Source organism: Syngnathus acus, chromosome 19, assembly GCF_901709675.1.
Source record: "Syngnathus acus chromosome 19, fSynAcu1.2, whole genome shotgun sequence".
Lineage (NCBI taxonomy): Eukaryota > Metazoa > Chordata > Actinopteri > Syngnathiformes > Syngnathidae > Syngnathus > Syngnathus acus.
Window position 1 is genome coordinate 2821247 of NC_051103.1, and position 19844 is coordinate 2841090.

The 19844-nt window shown below is 45.4% G+C and overlaps 3 protein-coding genes across 8 annotated transcripts; 2 read left to right on the forward strand and 1 right to left on the reverse strand.

Moving 5' to 3' along the window:
* Positions 1–1707: 1707 nt before the first annotated feature.
* On the reverse strand, positions 1708–13079 carry LOC119138249 (poly(ADP-ribose) glycohydrolase). 4 transcript variants are annotated; one of them, XM_037278165.1, is made up of 17 exons: positions 12224–12665; positions 12057–12133; positions 11337–11989; positions 11080–11196; positions 10924–11010; positions 10703–10777; positions 8793–8885; positions 8114–8268; positions 7284–7363; positions 7147–7207; positions 6991–7066; positions 6143–6290; positions 4919–4997; positions 4697–4805; positions 3787–3892; positions 2742–2870; positions 1708–2335 (listed from the first exon to the last, which is right to left on the reverse strand). In XM_037278165.1, exons 2-17 carry the CDS (start codon positions 12130–12132, stop codon positions 2208–2210), a joined length of 2172 nt encoding a protein of 723 aa, XP_037134060.1. In that variant the 5' UTR covers position 12133; positions 12224–12665; the 3' UTR covers positions 1708–2207. The 4 variants fall into 4 exon arrangements, with proteins under 4 accessions (XP_037134060.1, XP_037134064.1, XP_037134063.1 ...); XM_037278168.1 differs by lacking the exon at positions 12224–12665 and adding an exon at positions 12997–13079 and having other exon boundaries at positions 1717–2335; XM_037278166.1 differs by lacking the exon at positions 12224–12665 and adding an exon at positions 12983–13062 and having other exon boundaries at positions 1717–2335.
* On the forward strand, positions 13040–17836 carry zgc:174164 (uncharacterized protein LOC570656 homolog). Of its 2 annotated transcripts, none has more exons than XR_005101107.1 (22): positions 13040–13175; positions 13296–13360; positions 13449–13522; positions 13594–13666; positions 13756–13832; positions 13902–14094; positions 14159–14221; positions 14330–14401; positions 14470–14639; positions 14715–14805; positions 15182–15312; positions 15391–15562; positions 15639–15728; positions 15813–16008; positions 16075–16186; positions 16270–16450; positions 16520–16606; positions 16675–16780; positions 16849–16984; positions 17053–17195; positions 17303–17340; positions 17429–17483. XR_005101107.1 is itself a non-coding variant. In XM_037278127.1 (22 exons), the coding sequence occupies exons 1-22, from the start codon at positions 13109–13111 to the stop codon at positions 17550–17552; spliced, it is 2418 nt and encodes an 805-aa protein (XP_037134022.1). In that variant the 5' UTR covers positions 13040–13108; the 3' UTR covers positions 17553–17836. The 2 variants fall into 2 exon arrangements, 1 of the variants encoding a protein (XP_037134022.1); XM_037278127.1 differs by having other exon boundaries at positions 17053–17152; positions 17429–17836.
* Positions 17837–18083: 247 nt separating this feature from the next.
* LOC119138306 (L-seryl-tRNA(Sec) kinase) lies at positions 18084–19804 on the forward strand. Of its 2 annotated transcripts, none has more exons than XM_037278304.1 (6): positions 18084–18378; positions 18483–18735; positions 18820–19021; positions 19089–19164; positions 19317–19410; positions 19481–19804. In XM_037278304.1, exons 1-6 carry the CDS (start codon positions 18154–18156, stop codon positions 19702–19704), a joined length of 1074 nt encoding a protein of 357 aa, XP_037134199.1. In that variant the 5' UTR covers positions 18084–18153; the 3' UTR covers positions 19705–19804. The 2 variants fall into 2 exon arrangements, with proteins under 2 accessions (XP_037134199.1, XP_037134200.1); XM_037278305.1 differs by having other exon boundaries at positions 18084–18372.
* Positions 19805–19844: the final 40 nt, after the last annotated feature.

The window sequence follows — 19844 nt, forward strand, 5'->3', positions numbered from 1 at the left end:
TGATAGATTGGCAATCAAGGAACGCCGGGAACAAAAATAACTTCCCTCACTCAAACCTTGACCTTACGGAGACGGCAGTCAGTTTGGTTAAAAGCTACAGCTATCACATAAAAATGGATTTTGCCCCTTCGGATCAATTGCCGTGGAAACTAACCCGACTAAAAATGGCCGTGGCTGTCGCTGATAAATAATGGCCAGCGCGGAGGATTTATAAGACGCTGTGTTTTTGACTGCGGGGCGTTCGTGCCACACAACACAAAAACAATACAAGCAAGTTTTTTTGCGGGTGGGAGAGGAAGCGCTTTTGGACGAGGAAGCGTCTGAGCACGCATGAAGCCGCAATTACCATCAAATGTTTGAAAGCGGCCCAGCGTTTAGGGTTCACACACCATCACAGCTACGAGCAGCGTGACACGAGCAGAGCTTGGTTTCTTAAAAGCATCGTGACGATGCAAAACGTCTCTCGAGTTTAACGCATGTAGAATTTTTTTTGAATTGTCATTGGGCTGTAACTCAAGTAAGGCAAAGAGATTCTGCAGATTTTTATAGTAGAATTTTTTTTTCCAAAGACAATAATGCTGTCGAGGAACCCGCCTGAATAATTTGTTAATTCAGTGAGCTCGTGACTGCAAATCTTATTTTCATCTTTAAGACGTGTAAAGCGCAGCTCGCAAGCAGGGGTTCGCCAAACATATCAATATTCATCTGATAATGCCTTTAATCTGCAGCCAGAAGCTTCTTGGCTCCAGGGGGGAGTTTACGCTCACCATTTTCTTTTTTTTAATGGGGGTGTAAATAAGTGTAATTCATTCAAAGTAGGCCTTCATATTCATAAAGCTGCATTATCAGAGGTGACCCTCTTGGATGCTGAAGCAAAAAGCTTCAAAAGGAATATATCGATGAATCCTTAATGCGTGTTATTCTCATCTGGGATTCATTAATAAACCATAAAACGTACTACTGTACACTTAACTGAATCAAGATTGAAAGTCGTACTACAACCGTAAAACCTGATCGGTTGGGATTTGGTCAAAACAGGATTAAAAGATGACTGTAGGTGGCAATCAAAGGTCAAAAACACTTGAGATCGGCACATCAATGTGCAGGAATACCACCGGCGGCTAGTTTTGAACTCGGCAGGCTACAGAGACAGCTGCGCCCACCCCCCTACCTCACGCGGCGCACACTGCCGACATTGTTGATCAACCGTTGGCAAATGTTATTCAACTCATGTTCATTTAACAAGATGCGTTGTTACATTGCTATTATTTTTTTTTCCATTGGGAAGTCTGGAACTGATAAATGGAATTTACATTACTTTTACAGTTCACCAAAACTAACCTGAATGTTGCGAGGTGGATCCACGATTGTCGCGTCTGATTCATCTGAACGTGATGACAGGCTCCGCATGGCCTCTTCTGCTCTTCGGCCGAGTCACCGCAACTTGTAACACTTTTAAATCAACACTGATCTGACCTCAGTGGGCGGTTTCTTCGCAAAGCATCTGGTACCTGTCTCCATGTCTTTCAACCTTTCAAAAATTGGGAAGAATATCTAAAGGGTCAAGTCTGCATATCTCAATGAAGCCATGTTACTCTCACTGCCCACTGCGCTTACCTTTGACTGGCTCTCCCATCTTCGTCCCTTAACGAGGTGTCATGTACAGTTTTATATAAGGGGGTGGATGACCTTATTAAAGGATAAATGGCAAGGAAGCACACTTGCCCGCTCACAGCGACAGTAGAGGACGAGCTGTCATTTATTCATCAAATGGAAGAAATGTGGATATACTGTTGTTCCTCACTTTGTATTTGTAAATGCGTGAACATTTTGCTTGCTTTCCAAGTTCATGACTCGCAAGCTTCACAATGTCCGATCTAGTTAGTGTCTAACCCGATTTCTGACAGCCAATTAAATTAGACTGGAAATGTGTGGGTGTTAAAAATGAGGGAGGGCAACCTCTGCTTCCAAACTCATACTTGTTGTCCTTGTACATTAGCAGCAAAATAAACACTGTCCACTTCCTTCACACTAACCACCTCCTGCGGTTTAGTTTTGGACTGGTGTGAACTACCAGTACGAACCGAACGTGTCCTTAAGGCCAAGCGAGAAGGCTTCCGATTGTATTTTCTAATTCCAAAGGGACAGTGACTCACAGGTCACCTGACAGCAAGCGTCATCCGCAGGGACGTAGCGTCTGGCGGGAGTCACTGCGTAGGCGGGGAGGAGCCGAGCTGTCTGTAGATGAAGCAGTAGAGGCTGACGTCAGGGCGCCGACCGCTGCAGCCCTCGCACACGTCGCCGTGGTACTGGACCAACAGATCGTAGAGCTCCCCTGCCATGGAAACACAAAAGCAAACAAAATGTGGTTATCTCCAACAAGCATGAATTGTGAAAAGAGTGTGTTTTGGTGAGTTTGTTGTTACCACTGCCTGTTGGCTGATTTGTTCATAATTACTGTCATGTCCTCGTAAGATCTGCAGCTACTTATTAAACAGCTGCTGCGGGCCACAGCTCACGCTCAGATACTCACACGCCAAGGTCAAAATGGAACAGCATTGCCCAGATGGTCATCATCTTTTCAATCAAGTGAATCGGGCGCACGTTTAAAAGTGCTCAGCCTTGGTGGAGGGCGGTACGTTATTTCTTTTTTTTTTCTTTAAGAGTGTAATCCTCCAGGTGAATAAAAAGCAAAGTCGCGTATAAACAAGATGCAGGTGGGACACCTGCGAGCCTCTCACCAACAGTGACGCGCCTCCGCGTGAGGAACGAGTGCATGGCGTGGACATCTGTCATGAGCTGGCTGTCTCCGAAGGTGAAATAAGCCACGTCGCGTCCCGCCTCGGCAGCTGCCAGCATCTGGAGCAGCGCTGGGTCGGGAAGAAAGGAGGTCGGCGTTACGGCTCGGCTAGGAGTGCCGCAAAATGTTTCGCCACATGTCACCAAAGTTTGAAACAACTTGCAAAGTCTATAGACAAGTCTTACTTATCAAATTGGTAATGAAGTTACAGCTAAATTAAACAGCAACAGTCTGTTTGGCAAGGGCGGGGGGGGGTTAAACTGGGAAATGGTTTCAGCCCCCACTGAGGTGTGAATATTTAAAGAGACTGAAAATACACTCAGCAGCCAAGTCATTAGCGACGTTACCGTATTATTATTTATCATATTAGCTCACAAGTTGATGCGCTAGAGTTTGCACCCACAATATTAAATCATTAAATTAATACTGCCACTCTCTGACAAGAGGTAGCCAATTTATAGTCAAGTGGGTGTTTGTGTGACTCAAAAAAAAAAAATACAAATCTCCCCACTAAACTCTTTTTCTTCAAATATCACCCAATTAGATTATCCTACAGGAAAGCAAGGAAGAGCTGAATCACTATTACAAAGATTTCTCCGGAAGGCATCGCGTTAAGCGGACAGTAGATGATTGGGCCTACGGAGGCCCGCCCGCACGTCACACCACATAATTAACAAATATGCACGAAGGTGTGCACGCGCTACACAACGAGACGGCAGCTTCTACCATGCCCTCTCCTCATGGCGGAAAGCACAAGGAGCAGATTGATGGACTAGGGCTGGCGATCAATTTCACTATTAATGAACCGTATTAGCTCTGTCACTTGATCAATAGGAGGAAGGCGACGAATAGACCATAAGTAAACTGACGCAAGACAAATGACGGCACTCCTGCGTTGGAGCCGCTCACCCTGACATTTATTGCCTTCAAATGCGGGAAGATGATCGGCGAGGGTAGAATTTGAGTCGCGTTGCGTCACGACTTGCCTTTCAGACGCGCGTCGCCTCCAAAAACCCCGCAGCCCCAGTTTCCCGTGGCCACCGCCGAAAGGTTGTCGCGGTGTTCGCCGGAGCGGTCAAAGCCACAGTAGGCCTGCAATAGAGGAACAGTTCAAATCAACATGACATATTTTAATATCCTGAATAAAATCAAAATCACTTCCACGCTGCGCAATGTAAATGGACTATGGAAGGCGGCGATTCCAAAAAGCAATTCTATTTGCCTGCAGGCTCGCGCTTGACAAGTCATTCAACGCATGAGCGCATGCAGGTTAGTGAGGCTGGCTTAACGCACATTTGTATCATATATCAAGCGTGTGTCATTTCGCTTGCACGGCCCGTTACTAATATCGGGCTGACCTCGGCTCATTTGTTCCCTCGGCGGACTTTCAAGCAAATAGACAAACACGGACCGCCCCCGCCCTTTGGAGCGATCGGAAATCCGACAGGCTTCTATCCCGGGAAGTAGAGTATTCCAAAAGGGATTGATCCTTACGCCGGTGCATCGCTCACACCCGTGTCAAAGCTGTCAAACACCTCGCGACCCGTTTGACGGCAGACATGACATTGCCGATTTCTTCATTTCTCGTTACGAATGGATATCATATATCCACCATATTGTTATTTTTTTTATTCAAAAGGGATACCTTTGGATTGATCGTCTTAGGTGTATTAATGCTCAATGATATTCTGTACACGTGTTACTGTCCCATCTGTTTGGAACACATGGGCTTCTCAAATATTTACACTGAGAACCGTCAACATGAGCACTTGCGGTGCTGCTAATGATCACAGCGAAGCTATGGACCACTTTGGGGGGAATTTTTTTTTTTTTACTGTACTTTGATACTATAGCACAAAAAGTATGATAAGAAAAAAAATTCAAAGCCAAAAGAACCTTATTGAGCTCCCGTTCTAATCCCTCTGGATGAAATTGTTCCAGGTAGTTCTTGAACGGCATGGCGTCGATCGCTACGATCTCTGTGCATCTTCTTTGCCAGTCGTCTCTGAAACGAATAAGTTTCCTTACATCATAATAACAAATGGTAGCAAAATAGAGATGTCGCCACCTTGCTGGCTAAAAACAGTGCATCGGGGTTTTCACATGTAGGTGAAATACCTCGGGGTGGTGTCTTGATGGCTGCCGCCAAATTTGTACGTCTGTGCGTAGCCTGTGTATTTGCTGTACTGCTGTGTCCCTGCAAAGTAAAACAAATCCACATTCAGCTGGACAAAGAGAACTTTAGGTGAAGTGGTCATGGTTAAATCATAAGGGCGGAGTTCTCATTAGAGCTCATTAGGACGCCGACCGTCGAGAGCGCTCGCTGAGACGCTGCACACACTGCAGCGAATGAAGCGAGTGATTAGCAGTGGCGGGGATGGGGAGGAGGGGGGGTTGAATCTCTCGAGCGCAAGACCGGTGGGACGGATTCGGTCAGCCATGTATGAATGCGACGTTGTTTTCTGCAATGGACAGAATCAGCAAAAAGTCTCCTTAAAGGTTTGACCGCGCCGATGTCCACCGGTAATCTCAACAATCAATTCAATTAGCCCCGAGCACTTTTGCAGAGATCCATTCCGTTGCCATCGCAGGGTAATACGATTTACCGCGCGGCCACAATGTTGCTCGGGCTCGCATGCCGTAACAGGGACAAGACAGATACGAGGCGAGCTTTAATAAAAATGATGGAATGGGGGAGTCCATTAGTGGAGCGGGTCTTGGGCAGGTCTTCCAGATATATTTAATTTCAGGCTCCTGTAATCAAGTTAAGTGGAGGCAGGAGAGCAAGCACGAGCGCAAGCGGGAGAAACGAGAAGGTGACTCTCCCTGAGGGAAAAGTCGTGACTTAAATGGTTTCCGTGATCCTGACGCCTCACTGTCGGGATCTTCGAATAATGAATCCGTTCCCTCGGTCGGCATCTCTCTACTTCCGCTTTTAGTTCCTTGGAACAAAGACCAATTCTTTTGCACGGTTTTCTCTGAGATTGACAAAATATTGATTGCGTCCATCTTTCATGGTTGCAATCAAGCAGCCACAGGAGTCTGAATGCGTCACTACTAAAAACTGAGTAAACAACAATTGGAGTCTCAGCAGGAGGCTGATGATCTCGTGCTGGGCCTCCCCCGAGTCGCGCCTTGTCTATTTGCGCCGACCCTCTCTCGCCATGTTGCCGCCACTCAATGCTGAAGGACAGTCGGTGGGAATTACTCAGCGTCACAATCAGGCAAGCTCGATCCCCGCCCCGCCAAGACAATCAAGACAAAACCGGATGGAGATGGGGTCAACGGAGGTCACGAGAAGAACGACATTCTGACATGACATTGTTCTACTGGAATAATCACCTGTGATAATCAGACACTCGTCATGATCCAGAGCTTCGGTGAAGAGGCGAGACACGATGAGCTCGGGGTTAATAAGGAAACGGATCTCCTCTTGAACGAGACCCGAACTGGTGACTCCTCCTCCCACGAATTGATTGGCAAAATCCACCTGAAACCCAAAAAGCAACAAATCAAGCCCCATTTGCTTTTTTTTTTTTGTGCGTCACATTGAGCCTTTTGCGACACAGCTCTCAACGAGCATTTGACTTCTTTAACTGGAACCAGATCCGTTGTTTCCGCTCGGACGTTGACAAGTCCGAAAGCGGCCATGTGGAAGATATGATTTTCACTTTGAAGACTGTCAGTTGTTGCTCATCGGCCCGCAGAGTAACCCCCTGCCGTCGCAACCCCTTTCGGGGCGGATGTCCCAAAACTGGTCACTCAACTCCGAGGACAGTCAGCCAGAGCGCTAAAGCCTACTTTGACAGGCTGTCAGCACACCAAGCCACCCGCCCGCCTCCCCCCACCCCGGCGGAGCGGACATCAATCTGGGCCGCGGCGTTCCCGGGGGTTGGTCGCGCGCGCTCGTCAGCTGTCAGCCGCCGGCGACTGAAGGCGAACAAAAGGTGAAAAGGCAGAGCGGGCAGTCCTGACAAGAGAGAGGGAAGCGCGGCCGATCCCCCGGTCCCGAGGCCTTTTTGCCAGCCGTAAGCATTTTGGGTGAAGAGCTACACAACGTAGCGACTGAAATACAACGGAAATCTACTTTTTAGCAAATGCGCACTGTGATAGATTAGCCAGCTTCGAAATCAAATTTTGGGATTCCTTTGAGAAAGCACAACCAGGGGCACATTTTGAGAATCACTTACCTGAAGCATTCCGTAACCATCATCTTCAATGGTCCCTTCAGATGCAATGTAGAGTTTTGTGAGCAGAGTCTCGCAGCTAAAATGAAAAATAAAAAGGTTATTGTACTCTCCAAAAAAAAAAAATCATGATATATGATCAAAATCAATTAACTCTACCATTCCCAATCTGGAAGATTATCCAGGCTTTTCCGTGTAAATGTGACCAAACCGGTAGGCTCTGAAAAGCACAAAATGGAGGGAACACGTTTGCCTTTGTGGACCATATTTGTTGTGGAAATAAAAGGAAAACTTACTTTGCTCAGTGACACTTTTGAAGTAGCACATTAGAGTTTTTAACTTCTCAATCTTCCTGGATGAAGACCCTTCAAACAGCCTGCAGGCAAAAACATGACATGTCCGATTGAATGACTCATTTGTTTCTTTATTATTCTTATTTATACGTGTGTTCAAATATTAGAAAGCATTTTCGAAGCGAGGGGAATATTTGTGACATCACATCTCCGCATAGCAAGTGGCAATTAAAGTGTCCCAGGGATGAGAGCCGTCCACTGTGTCCACGTGAGTTCAGTCATGCTTCACTTCTCAGCCTGCCTTTCAGTCCACCCGCCGATTATGTAGGATCTCCTCCGCTGTGGCCACAATGGAGTCGCCTCGGGCTCTCCATCACTTGTGCCACTTTGTAGCACTCTCACACACACGACACATAAAAAAAGCGATAGCTGGAGCTTGGCCCTCGTCCTCGGGGAGACATTAAGACGCCGTACTGCGTTGCTTTTAAAGCAAGGAAGCGTGAGGTCAACCCCGCTTTCCTGACACGCTGCTCGTGGCAAAAGTTTTCAATGCACATTAAAGACGCCATCTCACTCCTGAGTGTGTTCTGAGCGGGGGGGGGGGGGGGTGAAATAACAAAAGCTTGATGCTCTGAAAGCCCCTTTGGGGGAACCGAGAATTTCATTCATCAGAGTCTCATTTTGTGTTTCCAATCCTGCGCCGTGGAGTCCTGAGGGTAAAGTTTGACTTGACTTGCTGGCGAGAGCAGGCTTTTAAGTCTTGACAGAAGGCCATAGGTGAATTATGTAATAGCGAATGGCACCACTAAAGTTTTTCATGGCTTGAACGTTACCGGAAGAAGTTGATGTCCGGGTAGTTGCCGTACTCGCTGCGTCGGGAGCTGCGCCGCGGGAAGGTGCAGAAGAAGGCATTGGCGAGCAAGCAGGCCACCTGCTCCTGCGACATGCTGATGGAGTGGCTGCTGCCCCTTTTGAGGAGAGGTATGGGCTAGAAAGGAAGGAGAAGAGCGGCACGACTGCAGCGCAAGGTCAAAAGCATTTGTTTAGTCCATTTACCAAATGAGATGTTGAAGGACGTCGCGCACGAGTGCTAATTTGGCGCCACTTTTGCCCGCCTCTTGAATCATGTTCACAATCAAGGGCCTCAAATATACAAATGGGCAAGGGATGATGCAAAAATGCCGCATCAGGTTAAGCTTATCCCAACACGATATTACATGAATAAAATACAGCCAAAAATAAATCAATCCTGCTGAAATTCAGCAGACTTTTACTGGCAAATTTACTATTTAATCAACCCAGCCAGAGTCACATTTATGTAAATGTAATTAAGGAATTATCAGTTTCTCAGATCTGGAGCAGGATGGTTATAAAGAGCATTGACAAGCGTTGTGGGCTCCAGGACCTCACGCTTTGATTGCCGTCTGGGATTTTCTGTCATGCTGTTTGTGAGTCTCGGGATCAACTCGTGGCCATTGCGGAGTCCATTTGCCGGTTAGCGACGAGCGTTACCTTGGTGCACAGCTCCGACGCCCTCAGCGCTAATTGCACCAGCTTTGGCAGCAGGGAACCAAACAGATGTTCAGCGGCGGCAGGTTCCAGGACCTTGGAGAGCGCAAAAAGGGGGGATATCTGTTTGTGTTTGTGGTTACTCGCGAGATTGGGAAGAAATGTGGAATTTTGCAAATGATACAGCTGCTTTTGTGCATCTTCTTTAAAAAGTCTAACCAAAGCATTTAAGATCATTTCAAGATTATCATATTTGTTTCAACTCCAGATCTCATCGAACCAGGCAACAATTCATTTAAACTGACTAAAAGGACCAGAAACACAGGGATCACTTCCAGAATGTTGAGATCATATCAAAACCCAAACTGATAAACAAATAAGAGGACGGGTCCAATGTAACAAACGACAAATTTACACTCGCACAAATGTCATTAAGATCAATCACCGAGCGATCTCATCAGTAGCCCTGTGCCGAGCCAAGTCGTTAAATACTCTTTGGAGTGGCGTGTAAACGCAAACGGGCGAGGTCAGAGGAAGACTCGCCATGCCGAGAAGCCCGGGACATTTGTACGATGGCAAAAGAAGCCATCGTCCTTGGTGTGATGAAGGAAGGCGCTTGGTGAGGGCGAGGCGGCGGACGGTGCCGAGGCGGCACGACTTCGGGCCCTCTTAAATCAACGCCGTCAAATGTGAACTAACTGTGCAGACCTGTACATCACGCTAAACTGACAACATAGTCAAGAGGGTTGCATGCACGAGAGCGACAGAGCGTGTGTGTGTGCCTTCTGTTTCTATTCCCCACAGGTCGGAGCAGTAAAACAATCTGCTTGGCTGCCCGCGCAAATAACACACACGCACACACGCAAGCTCGTAAATACGGCCGAGAAAAACTGTCCGTCAACAGCTTTTGTTATGCGCCAGGAGTGCGCGCGCCGAGATGAATATTCAAGGGAGGCGCTGGGCCCGTCACTCTTTGCCACTCATGTCTACTTCCCTCTGACACTCAAATGCATCCCGCTTCACTGTCTCCTGCAGCCTGAAGAATCAATATTGATGGAAAATGCCACAATACATACACACACACACGCACACACACACACACACGTGTGTGTATATATATATATATATATATATATATATATATATATATATATATATATATATATATATATCATGAAAAATCAATGAACATTTCCAAATTTTGCTTAACTTAATAGCTGTCAACGCATTTGAATTTGACCCCCCATACTTACATGATTTATGACACGCATGCGACGCCCGAAAGATTCGACACTAAAAAGTGGGCGGGGTAAAGCGTTTCCTAATGTCAGCCATTTTCCTTCCTGACAAGTTACCAAACGTGACCTTTTGGGCCCGAGATTAAATTATCGCTCCACACGCCCACTTTGCTGGTGAAGGGTGGCAACATTCTTCTCATGCAAAATCCATTCCATTTTTTTTTTTCCCTCCAGATTGACAGCAACACATTTTTCATCACCGCATGCATGGGGAGGGGAAAAGAAATTCAGGGTATTTTTTTTTTTAGCATCCAAATTTGATGTATTCTTGATATTGCAGCGAGCAGCCCTTTGGGAAAATAACACTTTTTAAGATTTTTCATGTTTACAAGCTCAGGAGAGATTTCTCCTATCACCTCGTGTCAATGCAGCCTGTCTGGCTGAACAAATGGAATATTCCCACCGCCTTCTCAGTCAGTGTAGCCCTGTGCATGTCCTGTGTTGTTGTACAAATTTGTGTTATTTATTGGATGTTTATTTATTTATGTTATTTATTAAGGTTAAATTGACCTGGAGTAATTTGTACGGAAATGGCCCTAAATATATTTTGTCTACATTTTACAGACAAATATGTTGTGCGTGAAGTATATTATGACTACAATCAATATAGTTTACCTTTGTGCAGTACAAATGTAATGCAGTGAAGTCCCACTTCTTGGCAGTAGAAGCACAGTATTTCAATATTGCATTCTGTAATACATAAAAAAAAGAATCAAAAATCCCATTAGCTGCAAAACCAATACCATGTCAGTAGGTCTCGTTTTGTAGAATAAGGACGCCATCTAAAGGCGTACTCTGGTACTGACAGACAACACCAAATTAGGAAAGCACTTTGCCTGCAATTCTTGAGTGCTGCTTATTCTTCTCGTCAAAGTTTGCTTAATCAGCTCCCACCGACTCTTGTTCTGAAGTTGTCGTGTTTCCTGCGGGAGGAGAAGCCACGTCAGATGTATAGATGGATTGAGGAGTGAGAATAGATTGATCAGTGTTACCTCATCTGGCACAGGAAAGAGATTCCTGCTCGAACAGGGCATTTTGACATGGACATCATCCCAGGTATCGGCAAACGTGGCAGGATATGGAACAATTGCGTGACGAACAAGGTCTGTCTGTCAACAACAGGGAAAATATAATTGAATTAATTAAAATGTCATTAAACTTAATTATTTTCTACAGAATTCGTCCGCAAAAGCTGAATGTCCCAAACGATTTGGATGTTTTAATGATGTGATGAGGTAGTAACTCGAACCCTTATCATCACAGTGTGGACGTCAGGAATGTTCTTCAGCGGCGCAAGAGGTCGGCCGCATTGGGGCATCTGCCGTAGCTCGCAAATTGGCGTTCCGAGCCAGGTAACGTCAGGTTCATCGTCCTCATCTGTGTCTTGATTCGCACAGCGTTTATCATGCTTTTCTCCTCTCTGGGCTGCGGACGAAGCCCCTGAAAAGAAGTCTGTTATTTTGGCTTTGATAAAGCATAATGAGCTTGCGGAGCCTGACGCCACTTCCTGTTCCTCGGAACTGCTAGTGTGAAGCGTGTGTTGACTTTCTGAATCCGTCGACAGGGAAGTGACACGGCCGCCAAAATCGAGATCTTGAGACGATAGAGGTTCCGTGTCTTCATCAGAGTCCGAGACAGCGTCCGGACTACCTTGAGAGCGACCTTGGCAGCCTTCTTCAACCATCGCTTCAGAAGTGCTTGGATTCTGAGTGGGGTGCAATAACCATCTTTCTAGAGTGTTTCTGGACAGTTGCTGTCTGGCGCCGATCCTGCGATGAGAACTTTTGGTCTTGACACCTCGCAAACCATCCATGTCAGCCTTTGTCTTCGAATTCATCTTTTTGCTGTCCTTTTCTTGATCTAATGTCCCATTAGTGTCGTTGGGATTGCATAACGTTAAGTCTGTGGCAGAAAAAAACACTTTGGTTTAAACGTCAACGAGTGAATTCCTTGAAAATGATCAAATTACCTTGGAGAGGTGTGTTTGATGGAGACGTTGAGGTTTCAATCCGGGCTCTCTTTACTGAAGGTTCAAAGTCTGTCATTCTGTAAAATTAGGAAGAAATGACCAAACATGAGAACAGTAAAGACACACGTTGCAAAGTCTGACTCAAGTATTATTCAAGTATTACTCACGGTGACCAGTTGCTTCGTTTCCAATAATATGAACAGTTTTTAAAACGTTTATATGACCTGAACGCGCCTTGCAAACTATTAGCCGCATTGGTAGCCTACTCGGACATTTTGCCGAATCTTTTTTGACGAAATGATTAAACAGTTCGGCCTGTGAAGTTTAGTTTGTTTATTTAGCTTGTGATTGAGGTGAATAAACAGCCAGAGACAGTGACGTCAGTTCAGCGAACCTAGCTTGCATGCTATTATAACTCGCCGTAAAACAGTCACACAGTGAACCTGCGGATTGGGGTGGAAACACATGAACTAGAAACCTTATGAAAGACAACAGTTTTTGCTAAAACGAGCAACGTTAAGCTGAAGCGGAATGACCACGACTCTTTTCAACATTTTTGATTTGTTGTGAAGTTCCAACCGCAAGACTTCCGTGCTGCGTGACGTCAGATATCGCATGTTCTCGCGATAATTGAAGAATGCGCTCCTACTGTTTTTCAGCGCAATAAAATATAAATTAATTTAAATAAAAACGGACTTTTCTATATTTCTATTTTGATTATAAGAAAAAGGATTTTCGACAATACTTTAAAAAGTAGAAACATGTTATTTCGTGCTAATTAATAAACCATTGTTCTCCAACATTTCTGCAACTCAAAATAAGAGAGTGAGAATATAATAACATGGGTAGGTTGAAGAATCTGTAATTTGCTAAATACAATAAACGTGAAAGACTAAAAGAAGAAGTGAAAGGTGTAGTAGCCACACCTACTGTGACGCACCGGTTCTCCAGAAGGAAGCTGAGGTCCAACGCTCGGTTCAATTAAAGTAAGACTGAAATCAAACTGTTATCATTGGCGTCTTGGCGTAGGTGGCACACGTTGTTGTGAGAACATGGGCGAAATTTACCTCATCATCCCTGCTTTATTGCTATTTTGCATTTCTGGAGTAGACAGCACAGGTGAGTCGTACGTCTTTAAGGTTGCTGAGGCGTACTTCTTCCGTGGTAAAGCAAACACGGACCAGCAATGTGTAAACCTAAATGTAATAACTTTTTCTTACCTCTACGTTTTTGTTCTAGACATTACTCATGGGTTAAAAGTTACCAAGTATTCCATTGTGCAACCTCAGCTGCTTCCTACTAAGGTAAGTGATGGTCAATTGTAATCAGAGGTACTACGTACCAGGTTTTTTTTTTCCCATCGTAAAACGTTTTTTTTTCTAACAATTTCAGAACTCTGAGGAGAATAAATCATACGTGCTAGAAATAGGCAACAGATCTCGCATCCTTCAGTTAAAGAGGAACAGGTTTTCCACCACTTCGCAATTGTTTTACTGTCATAATGCTCTGACTCATAATGATCTTTCCTGCTTCTCAGAGACTTTTTACATCCGGACTTTCTTCGGGATACTTTAAACAGTGCTTCTAATCACACAACTCGTCCGAAACATGTAAGTTAATCGCTGGCGTGAATTAAATAAATAAAAAATAATGATTTGATAGAAATTCTAATTCAAATGGTTGCTTTCATTTTCCCCAGGTGCATTGTTATTATCATGGAGTGGTGGAAGGCTACGAGAATTCCGTGGTGGCACTCAGCACGTGCTACGGATTGAGGTTTGGACGTGTTGAATGACCTTGATTGATGGGTGACAATCAGCTCATGTACTCATCGTTCCTCTCCAGGGGTGTGCTCATTTTCGCAAACGACAGCTATGGAATCGAGCCCGTGCCGCTGTCCCACACCGACGATCACTTCCTGTACCGACTGGCCGATATTCAGACCGAACCCGTCAACTGCGGCGTGGTCCACGAGGCAGAAGCCACCCCGAGCCATGAACCTTTTCAGCCCACACGCACCATCTCGGCTTTGCTGCGGGTCCGAACGCTCATTGTTACTACAACCCGATTTCAGATTTTAAGTGTTCTTCTTGTTTCTGTAGAAAAAACGCAATTTACCTCAGACCAGATATGTGGAGCTGGTTTTGGTTGTGGATCATCTCAGGGTGAGTTTCAATTAACGGGGCATCTTCACTGTGGTTTTCGCAATACGAAATGCCAGTGGGTGATTTCATGAATAGCAAAGCGTTCACTGTATTCATTTTAATTGGTAGTATCAGTTCAAGCAAGGAAATGAGTCAGCGATATTCGAGGAGATGGTGGAAATGGCCAACCTGCTTGATGGGGTAAGACATCCAATTGCCCACTTTTTTTTTTTCCACAGTTTTGAATGATGCTCTCTGGTGTATTGCAGTTTTACAAGCCGCTGAACATCCGCATGGTGCTCGTGGGCCTGGAGATTTTTAGCGAGCCCAACCCATTCCAAGTGGAGGATACCGCGGGCACCGTACTGCGTAGCTTCGTCAAGTGGAGGAAGTCGGACCTGTTGCCGAGGAAACGGCACGACATCGGTCAGCTCGTGGTGTGAGTTCCAATCCGTCAGATGATCGGAAGATGCGCAATCTGCAGTTTTGAGTGTTTGTCTTTTTTTTTCTTTAGCGGTCGGCCCAATTCGTACCCGGGGGGGGTGTTGGGGATGGCTTTTGTTGGCACCGTGTGCTCGCCCACCAGCTCTGGAGGAATCACCGTGGTTAGTTTGAGAAGTCTTTTAACACCTAATACATCAGAACAGAACAATGGTTAGCTTAACTCCATTTTCCTTCAACTAGTACGACACCACATTTTCTGTTTTTTCGACTCCAAACGTCAGCTAGCGTCGCACGTGCGGAGTAGCTTGTGTGGAAAATGATACTGCTTCTATTATTCAAAGGGGAGGCCTCACATTGAAATGTCGAACAGGTGGAAGGTGGAGTCAAACCAGTTTGACAGAGACATCCTGACGAGGCAGAATTATGAAATTCCTTCCATTTGACTGTAGTTAAAGGAATGAGCGCAGTTTCACATACTTTTATGGTATTTCCTCCATTTTCTGAGCGTCACTGACAAAGTTAAATGTGATTTGGCAGTTTGGTGACGACGATGTGGTTTACGCCTCCAGTGTTGTGGCCCACGAAATCGGTCACAACCTGGGCATGAGTCATGACGACAACCGCTGCAGCTGTGACGGAAAAAGCTGCATCATGGCAGCGACCGCCAGGTACACAAATACGACTTGGTGCGCGTCACCACGTCATTTTGTTATTTATCCGTCTGTTGTTTTTGTGTACTGTTTTAGCGGCGCCACAAGTTTCAGCCGCTGTAGCGCCGAAGATTTCGAGACGCTCATCATTAGCGGGAAAGGGGTGTGTCTGATGAACCAGCCCTCCCTTTCGGACGTGGTCGGCGCGGCCAAGTGCGGCAACGGCTTGTTGGAAGAAGGCGAGGAGTGTGACTGCGGCGAACCAGAGGTAGCACACCTTTATTGTTGCTCGGCGGTACTTCACAAAGCCACACCCACTCCAAATTCCAACATATTTTCTATAGGAATGCAATAATAAATGCTGCAACGCCGCGACTTGCCAACTCACCTCCGGGTCGTCTTGCGCTCAGGGGAGCTGCTGCAGCGACTGTCAGGTGGGATCAATTCTAAAGATGTATGTTCTGGGGAAAGGTTGTCTCATCCGTTTTGAGATTTGGCCACCTTTTTCATCCTTCTAGCTCAAAGTAGCCGGGACGCCGTGCAGGACGTCTGCCAACGCGTGTGATCTTCCCGAATTCTGTAACGGCACCAGCGCCTTCTGCCCCAACGACTTCTACCTCATGGACGGCCTTTCCTGTCAGGACAAAACGGCGTACTGCTACGAGGGCCGGTGTCAGACTTACGACTCCCAGTGTAAAAGTCTCTTTGCGCCAGGTACGTCTTTCAACGACAGCAGTGGCCAATCAGCTTTCAGAGAATGTGTTCCCCTGATTTTGTCAGATTCGGCAACAAAGGCAGCAGATGATTGCTTCCTGCATGCAAACATGGAGGGAAACCTATTCGGGAACTGCGGGATCACCAGCAACGGAGATTATATCAAATGTGCTGTGGCGTGAGTGTCAATTTTATTTGTTGATCTAAATTTGATAATGAATCTGTGTATGGCAAAAACTCAAATGAGTGTTTATATTCCAGGGACGCCATGTGCGGGAAGGTGCAGTGCACGAATGTGAACGTCAACCAGCCGCCTCCAGGCGCTCACGTCAGTATCCAGATCATAAACGGGTTCAGATGCGTCAACGCCGATTTCAACCTGGGTACGGACGTGCTGGATCCCGCCTATGTCAACCCTGGGAGTCCTTGCGCTGAAGGAAAAGTAAGAACTGTAACCTGAGCTAGCTTGCTGTATTCTAGCTTTTTCCTCATGTGTTCTCTTCTTTTGAAGACCTGTCTGGATTTTAAATGCGTCAACGCCTCGGCTCTGCTGCCCAACGTGGACTGCGACGCTGAGAGAAAGTGCAACAGCCACGGGGTTAGAATGACCCTTGCCCCCCGCCTCTTGCGCTCATGTCAAAACTTTGCGCTGTTGACTTTGTCTAGGTATGCAACGACCAAGGGAACTGCCACTGCGACGACGGCTGGAGCCCACCAAACTGTGACCGAACAGGGATCGGAGGGAGCATTGACAGCGGTCCTCCTAAAATAGGTGCAGTCAAGACTTTAATTTGACTTTTAATTGTGGAACCTCATCAAATGTACATTGTGTGCCTCAAGACTACTCGCTCAGGGACGGCCTTCTGATCTTCTTTCTGCTGGTTGTTCCTCTACTGGTTCTTCTCATCCTGGTGCTTCTGTTTGTCTTTCGGAGAGATACACTCAACTCATGCCTCAAACCAGTACGCCGTTCCAGGTACACACAATCTTACAATATGATTGAAAAATTACAGTATAAAAGTTTGCTTGTATAAATCTTCCCAGGCCACAACGTGCTGGACAGGCCAGTGCCAATGGATCTTCAAACAGAAATACTGAGGCACATGCCAATACTCGTATTCCAACAGAAGTTCCTCCACAGAGGGTACATATTTTCCTCAATTGATCAGATCTGTATTCAGCAGCAGGTAAAAGCCGTCAGTAAATAGGACTCAGGATGTGGTCTGACGTGTGAAACGTGTTTTTTTTATGTAATGAACGGTCCCTGAATTTTGTTTGCTTTCTTTCATTTTAGCCTCCATATCCACCAGCTACCTCAGCTCCGATTTCTGGGTAAGAACTCAATATTTGTATTACTCATTCACATTAGTGATTCTAAAACTTTATTTATTTATTCATTTATTTGTGCATATTATTCAAGTTTCAGATATGGAGAACTGGATTATTGGAACACAGATTCTAATACTACCTCTGCACATCCACAAGCTCCCAGGCAGGGACCCGGGGTCCCCAAACCCATTCCCTCCCCTCAACCACCGAACTAAGTTGATCTTTCTTTTTCTTTTTTGTATGTTTAATGTGAGAAGTGTTTTTTTTTTACATCTGAGGAGAAACTGTCAAAAATACACTCTTAAAATCTTTGAAGTTGATTGTTTTAACGTAGTTTATGCTGTCATTTGTATTGATGCTTAATATTTATTGGAATGTATGTAATGGAATTAAGTAAATCAGATACTGTATATATTTGTATATTTTCCAGGTAATTTTAATGCTTATGTGAATTAAAGGAAATGCCAATTATAATAAATAAATTTGTCTAATGCTTGAATGCTGAGTATTATGGAATATGGGGAATATGTGGCTGGGATATGACTTGAAAACAATATGTCCGATGTACATCAATTTATAATAGAACGCAACATTTTACTTTCACTATGACAAAAGTGTTGAGTGTTATTTGTATGTCTATTATGAGCCGCTCAAAATATGTAAACAATCAGACGTCATAACCGGATGTGGGCGGTTCTCTGACGAAATATGTAAACAATCAAACGTCATAACCGGATGTGGGCGGTTCTCTGAGAAACCCGGAAGTAAACAAACATGGCCGTGGTGTCATCGTAAACACGCTTTCACGGGGGTCGTATGGCAACAGTAGCCAATCCCGAGCACGTCAATTGTGCTCGGGCCTGTCTGTGCGTCCTCTGCGGTCTTCCTGCTGCGGGGAAGTCCTCGCTGTCCCGCAGCGTCTGTCTCGCAGCAAGACAGCGTGGCTGGGGAGCCGCTGTAGTACAGTACGACGAGCTAATCCCAGATCAGGCTTTTCATCCCCAAGAGGCACCTGAAGACACCACATCACAAGAGGCTACTGTAGGTTTTTACGATCTGTAAATTGAACAAAAACTTTATAGCGTAGCCGCAAATGTCTATTGATCGTATTGGGCCTTCATTTTCATTTTGTTTACCTTTTCCAGCGCACACAGTGGAAGTTCCACCGAAATGGCGTTCTGTGGTGCATTGAGCAGTTCCTGCAGAAACAGGAAAAGCTACTCGAGCTTCCAGAGAAAAGTGGCATCGATGGGCCCGCGTGGGATCGCTGCGCCCGTGCTCTGCTGATGCCGTCTCTAGACCTTGGCCTGGCTGACTCAGTGCCGCTTTTGTTTCTGTTGGATGACAACTTCTACTACCCAAGCATGAGATATGAGGTCTTCCAGTTGGCTAGAAAGTGTAGGCTTAGGTTTTTTGGATACCCCCACTTGAAATGAATGTCACTGGTATTAATTCATCCACTTATACATGGCATGTTTGCAGATTCACTGGGCTTTTGTCAGGTGTACGTGCAGTGCCGCTTGGACCTCTGCCTCAGCCGCAACGAGACCCGACCTCAACCCGTGCCTGCTGAGGTAATTGCGGAGATGGCGAAGCGTCTGGAGTCTCCTAATCCGAGGAAAAACACATGGGAGGCAAAGAGCATCATGGTGGACACAGCAAACGATTTGTCAGAACGTGACATGTAAGATGGGCAGATGAACTGTTTTTTTTCCCCTTTGTTTTGATATTCATGAGGTTTTTTTCCCCAGTCAGGGAGTGATGGAGTTGATCTCCTCCGCACTCTACGACCCTCTGAGTCCAGTTGAAGATGACGACGAACAAAAGGTGTGTGGAAAACATATTGAACTCTGTTGCTAACCAAAACAGCAGCACCGAAGCAGTCTCTTGCTTGTTGCCATTTCTCTCCATTCCTCCATAAGAGTCTCATTTTAAACTTTAAAAAATACAATAAAAAAAAAAATACTTTAACCCTGCAGGAGACCGATCGCCAAAAATGTGCTGCAAGCGTGGTTCACCAAGCTGACCAGGCCTGTCGTCGTCTCATCTCCGACGCCATGAAGAAAGCCAGAGGTAAGCTGTCTAACAATTTACAGATTTAAAAAAATAAAAATTGTTTCAACATTTTTTTGTTTGTTTTCAGGTACTGGCACATCTTCTCAACACATGAGGTCCTTGGCCACCCAGCTGAGCGAATCCAAAGCTCAATTCCTCCAAGATTTGCGCAGACACTTTCTTCAAAACACGAATTATAGTCAAGGAGATGATGTAGCTGTGGATCATGTGGTGAAGACAGCAGTAGCACGTTTTGACGATCAAAAGCAAAAAATCCTGTTAGAAATAATCCACAACCATTCCAAAATTTAGCCAGTAAATTGTTTAAAAATATATTTATATTGTACTAAAGATTATTCATTTGTACATGATCTGAATTGTATATGTTGGGAATAAAATAGTCATCATGTAAGCTTTGGATATTTTTCCACAACAAATGACTCAAACCAGCG